Here is a 6,078-nt window from a genome sequence, read left to right as displayed (position 1 = left end):
CGGTGTGAGGTCTCGCAGCAAGCTATCAAATACGGCGCATTTCTCGGCTTTTAAAAAAACCTCTATGCGTCGCCAGGTGTTTCATCGGATTTGAGGTGTTACCTCCTTTGACAGTATCACAGTATCAGCTTAAAGCACTTGTTGCAGGCTGCTGAGTTTGCATACTTTGCTGTGAAGTGCAGCCAGACTTTTGACCGCTTCGCCTTGGGCATTTTTAATCTGTAGCTCTGCTCTAAAAGAACGTACGTACCTGGACCCGCCTACTATCCTCGGAAACGTAAAATGATTGGCTAAAATCGAAAGTGTATCACAGCTCAGGAAAAAAAGCACCGAAATGTGCACTGCTTTTCGGTCTGGTTACTACCGTTTATGTCAGAACCGGTGCCATCATGGCACCGGATACCGGTACCCATCCCTACTTGTGACATTAAACCTTTGTTTTTATTAAAAATAACAAGATATGGCACATGTTGAAATATTTGTGGTGTTGGTACTTGTGTTCTAGGTTGGGTCGAGGCCCGGGAAGAGAGGCAGGCCGCCCAAGCAGCCTGTGGAAAGTCAGGTGGAAGCACTGCCTGAGTCTGCAACAGATCCGGCGGTCAGTGCTGCGGAGAGTGTTACGACTGAGGAAGTCGCTACTGAGGAGGCCGGGGCTCCGAAGGTTTCGGAGCCAGAGACCACAGCCAGTCCGGAGAAAATCCAGGCAGAGAGCACCGTAGACGGCGAGCACACGTGCTCCGAGTGCGGCATGTCCTTCCAGAGACGTTACTCTCTCATCATGCACACGTTAAAGCACGAGAAAGCTCGAGGGTACAAGTGCAGTGTAAGTGTTGGCGCGTGTCACTGCGTGGTGTTGAATTGTTAATGCTGCCCGCTCTCACTGTGATGTTTCTGTTTCCTTGCAGCTGTGCAGTAAGGAGTTCCAGTACGCCGCCTCTCTCCGCGCCCACCTGGCCCGACACAAGCAGCAGAGCAGCCAGCGAGCCCCCGTCGCCAAACCCTCAGTGGAGCAGGGCTCCGAGGGGAGAGCGGACAGCGAGGTGGACGAGAAAACGTCGTCATCGTCCTCGCTCACCAAGAGAGAATTTGTGTGTGACATTTGCGGGAAGACCTTACCGAAGCTCTACTCCCTGCGGATCCACATGCTGAATCACACTGGTGTGCGGCCTCATTCCTGCAAGGTCTGCGGGAAGACGTTCGCCCACAAACACAGCCTGAAGATGCACCGAGCGCTGCACGACGTCACCAAACAGTTCCAGTGCGAATTCTGCAAGAAGTCGTTTGTGAGCAAGCGGAGCATGGAGGAGCACACCAGCCTCCACACAGGTCAGTCACAGGACGTCAGCTTTCTTCTCTTTAATCCAGGATTTCTGAAAATTCTTCTTTCTGGTCAGGATCTACCTGACTGTACTTCTTGTTCTGCTTTGAGCAGTGATGGGAATAACGGCGTTACTTTTTTCATTAACGAGTAATCTAACTAATTACTGTTCCTATCGTTACAACGCCGTTACAGTTACTAACAACAAAATGCTGTCCGTTACTATTTTTCAACAAACAGAAGGTTGAAGCTGTGTTCAGCTTACCGCATCTTATATCAGTTGCACGGAAGTAGCTGTAAGTAATCTGGGCGCTACAGCTTCAAGCAGCTGCGCGCTCCCGCGGACGGTAATCACGATCACTGTCTAGCACAACACCTGGAGCTAAGGGGGCAAAACAATCGCATGAGTGCTGCTGTTTGACTGAGGAAGAATAAAGTAGTCGTGGTAAGCCAATCACATGACCACTTAAAGACAAAGCAACAAGGTGATATATACCAGTTTTTAAATTGTGTTGATAGGCCACGTAAAACCAGAGTCATGATAAACAATATATACGCGGTGTTTTTTCCTCAATAGTTTCGTCATGTTTAGCTGTCTTATGAGCAAAAAAAGACAAACAAACAAAAAAACGGGAAGTTTTAGGAGTGACTGAGAGAGCGAGTTTTGAGATGTGAGAGATTTGTGACGTTTAGCGTGTTTGGAGTGTGTAGTTAATGTGTTGTCTTGTGTAGTTAGTGTGTAGTGTTGTGGATAGTTTTGTGTTGTGTGTCAGAACAATGAGGCGACTGCTGTCTCCAGGTAGAAACAGGAGTGATACACCTGCTGCTGTCAGACCTGCAGGTATCAGGCTGTGATGTTCTCCTTTATAGTGGACAGAAATTATTTTTTTGGAGTGGCACAAATAATTTGTGTGGCATCTTATTGAAGAACAGCTGATTGTTCTGTAAATAGTTTGAAATGGTTATTTAAAAAAAAGGGTAAAAGGTAAATGGATGCAAATAACTTTGTTGTTTGCAAAACTTGTGCATAGGATTTTAAAATTGACAATTTATATTTGCATTTAAAGTTATGAAATATGATTCAATAAACATGTTTGTGGTTGTTACAGTAAAAAATATAACTTTTTCTACCCGGATTTTATGTTTTTTGTCTGATTTTAGATCAATTGTGTTAATACAGAGCCTCTTTCACGATGGAGAAAACGCTTAACTTTGATTGTTGGTGGTTTTCTGTTTTATTTGTATTATTTTGGGTCTTTAACTTACAATAGAAAGTGTCTTGAGGCCCCTGTTGTTCAATTGAATTGAACTTGAGTTTTATCTTTGCAGTAGAGCTCTTGGGTTCATGTGCCGCTATGCTCTGAGGCTGCGGAGCTGTCAGGAGAGGCAGCTGATTACCGCTCTGACAAAGTGTCTATAGTGTTATATAAAAAAATCTTGGCTCAGTCGTTTGCAGTGGCCTTTATGACAACATCCCCATTTCCTTATCAGGTGAATCGAAGTACCTCTGCACCACGTGTGGAGCCACCTTCCACCGAGCCTCCGCTCTCAGCAAACACCTGAAGAAGCACCAACCCAAACCCGACGTCCGGCCGTTCGCCTGTGAACAGTGAGTAACTCTTCATCAACACCGTCCTCTTTGCTTCAGAGCCCGAGCTGCGGTCTCAGTCTGCTTCCTCTCTTCCATAGTTGTGATAAGAGGTTCTACGAAGCCAAAGATCTGCAGCAGCACATGAACAAGCACATGGGCCTGAAGCCTTTCCAGTGCCAGGTGTGCGGGAAATGTTACAGCTGGAAGAAGGACTGGTACTCGCACGTCAAGTCCCACAGCGTCGCCGAGCCTTATAAGTAAGTGTGACAGGGGTGATGTGCACCAGTCACATCCCAGAAATCAGAAGTAGAATAGCTTCAGGGAATTTACTCCTACAACACAACAGGCGCGCCCTGAGACACCTATCACCATGCAACTTCAGACCTCTGAGACGAACTTGATACGTAATGGTGGCCCCTCCCCAAAACTTCTCCAAACAGCCACATTTTTTGCTTTCACTCCTGCTGTGACACTGAAAAACAAAATGAAGCTTTCTGCTGATTGTAAAACATTTTTACCATCCTTCAGAACTTCATGTTCTGCTTTTCTTGGTGCCGATTATCAATGATTTCATACCAGCTGAAATAAAACCAAACTCGCTGCCATGGAAACATGTAAAGGAAAGTAAGCGGTACCGTTATTTCACTTAAACTCCTTCACGGTTAATGAGTGATGTAAATTGGGAGGTGGGGACAGTTACAAATGCTATGGTTGTTGCAACAACACGATTGGCTGGCTTTGATCTCCGTTTGGTTTTTGCATCGTGCGCTTTGCAGTGATGCCCTTTGTTTGTGTCGTCAGATGTAACGTCTGTGGAAAGGAGTTCTTCGAGAAGGCTCTGTTCAGGAGGCACGTAAAGAAAGCCACGCACGGGAAGAAGGGCCGAGTGAAGCAGAATTTGGAGAGAGAGTGCGAGCACTGTGGCAGGAAGTTCACGCAGCTCCGGGAGTACCGACGCCACATCAACAACCACCAGGGTAAGTCCGTCATGCAGCTTTTCTCATGTAGAAGATGCTTTTTATCGCTAAAGTACGAACGTATAACAACGTAACCTAAAATGAGACCTCCCGTCACTCTTGTTACCTCTGCTGTCCTGTGAGGGCGGCGAATTAGTTTTCTGTGCTATAAATGCGATCATTAACGCCCCTTCGTCTTTTTTTTTTTTTTCTCTTGAAGGAGTGAAGCCTTTCGAATGTCTGACTTGCGGTGTCGCCTGGGCTGATGCACGCTCTCTCAAGCGCCATGTCCGCACTCACACAGGAGAGCGTCCATACGTGTGCCCCATGTGCCAGGAGGCCCACATCGACGCACGCACTCTACGCAAGCACATGGCCAAGTACCACGTGGACAGCCTGCCTGGGAAGATCATGCTGGAGAAGGACACCCTCCAGTTTCACAACCAGGGCACACAGGTGGAGCACGCAGTCAGCATCCTGGCGTCCGACCTGCCCCCCGAGCTACGGCCTGCGCAGCAGCCGTCCTCGGAGGAGATCGAGACGGTGCTGATCACGGAGGAGACGGTGGAGGCCGTGGAGGCCGTCCAGGCTGTGCAGGCGGTGAGCGACGGCTCGGTGGCGACGCTCTCGGATCAGGGCATCATGCAGGTCGTGAACTACGTCTTGGCCCAGCAGGCGCTGACAGGGGGGAAGCTCGAGGAAAACCCTGAGGTGATTCAGACGATGGAGGTGGAGGTGGCTCACGTCGCCGAGGTAGAGTAGCTGTGGGCCGGAGGACGGAGACTCCCCACATAGACTGATCACGTTGCTTCAGTCTATATAAAATGTAAAAAACAACATTCAGATCCTATTTTTCTGAACTTGTAAATAGTGTAATGATCTCAGACTCGAGGTTTTCACTGTGTGCATTGTCTGTAAATAGCTAAACAAACAGTAAGTGTCGTCGCTCAGGAGGAATTAAAGGCAGAATTAAAGCTTTGGCTCAAACGTTTTCCTCTGGTCTGTTTTTGTTGTTGTTTGTTTTGTTTTTTTAGCTAATACCAAGATGATGATGACAGCTCAAGCCTTTGTCCTTGTGTTCTGTATAGTTTGTGGTTCTGTCACTGCACCGGCGTCCTGCAGGTCATCAAAAAGACATAAATGTCTTCTGCAGATTTGCAGATGGTGTTTTTATGTGTAAAAGGTACAGTAGATGATTTTTTTTTTTTTTGTTGAATTTGATTTTTCACATACTTCTCAGTGTCACAGTAGCACCACTAAAAAGGCACAGCTTGGACCTCCTCCAGGACCAAGTCTCCCCATCTTAGTAAAACATTGAGGAGCTGTTTTGAAGCAGCTTGTAATTTATTGGTTTGCCCGATATTGTTTGATTACTTGTGTGGAAGGTAAAGCTCTTGTTGAAACTTGTTTGTGAGTCCTGTCATCCTGGGAGCCTTTTCTGTTTTTCTTTGTCTTTTGCCAAACAGCTGGCCTCCTACTTTTTGTCAGGTAGCTTATAAAGTTACTGCAGGTTTTTTTCAAAACCAAACATTTCAGCTACAAACAAAGGCAATAGCAGCTTTTCCTGTTTTTGGGTGTGCAGTGAAGGCATCGTGTTCCCAGTAATTTCGTTCCCAGCTGTTGACAGCTGTTTTCTTTTTCTTTGTAGACCAACACAGAAGGTGGTTCTTCTGAGAATTGGACTCTGTAGCAGGAGTTGGTTACCTTTGTTAGGTAACTGTAGTTCTTTCCAATTTAAAAAAAAAATGTACACAATCAGATCTCTGGAAAGTGTCCTCACCATTCCTGGAAGATCCCTCAGACCTCCACATGCAGATAACAAAGAGTCTATTTAATTTTTTTTAAGAGCGTCTCAGTAACGTGTAGATTCGTGGTAAACAGAAAGCTCGCCATCTCGCAGTTCCAAGGCTTTTTGTTTTGCTTCTGTGTTTTGACTTGGTTATTTCTCATTAATGACATGGTGCAAAATGTCCTGAGTTCATCTTAGGTTGTATTTTTCTGGTAAGACAGGTAAGAGTCTCTTTCACTTCTTTGTGCAGATTCTTAGAAGCACTTTGTTGCTTTTTGCAAACAACTTTAAAGCTTCTTTTTTTCTTTACACAGAAACCTTTTAGTTGTCGACTTCAGAGACTCAACCTCCTCGCTGGTTTCAGTCCTGCTTTTGTATTTGTCCTTTCTGCTCAAAGAATAAAAAGAACATGCAGCAGTGCTCC

General features: G+C 46.1%; 1 protein-coding gene across 1 annotated transcript in view; it reads left to right on the top strand.

Moving 5' to 3' along the window:
* Positions 1 to 5,634, top strand: part of zbtb11 (zinc finger and BTB domain containing 11) — a 12,078-nt gene extending 6,444 nt beyond the window's left edge. Inside the window, exons 5-10 of the mRNA XM_005919720.3 lie at positions 506 to 823; positions 906 to 1,326; positions 2,810 to 2,927; positions 3,008 to 3,166; positions 3,711 to 3,886; positions 4,086 to 5,634. Of these exons, the coding sequence (XP_005919782.1) occupies positions 506 to 823; positions 906 to 1,326; positions 2,810 to 2,927; positions 3,008 to 3,166; positions 3,711 to 3,886; positions 4,086 to 4,627 (1,734 nt within the window). The 3' untranslated portion in view covers positions 4,628 to 5,634. The remainder of the gene's footprint in view (positions 1 to 505; positions 824 to 905; positions 1,327 to 2,809; positions 2,928 to 3,007; positions 3,167 to 3,710; positions 3,887 to 4,085) is intronic.
* Positions 5,635 to 6,078: the final 444 nt, after the last annotated feature.

Source organism: Haplochromis burtoni, unplaced genomic scaffold (assembly GCF_018398535.1).
Source record: "Haplochromis burtoni strain Fernald_Lab_line unplaced genomic scaffold, NCSU_Asbu1 Contig_13, whole genome shotgun sequence".
NCBI lineage: Eukaryota > Metazoa > Chordata > Actinopteri > Cichliformes > Cichlidae > Haplochromis > Haplochromis burtoni.
Note: the sequence above shows the minus strand (reverse complement) of the source record. Positions and strands in the feature narration are given on the sequence as shown.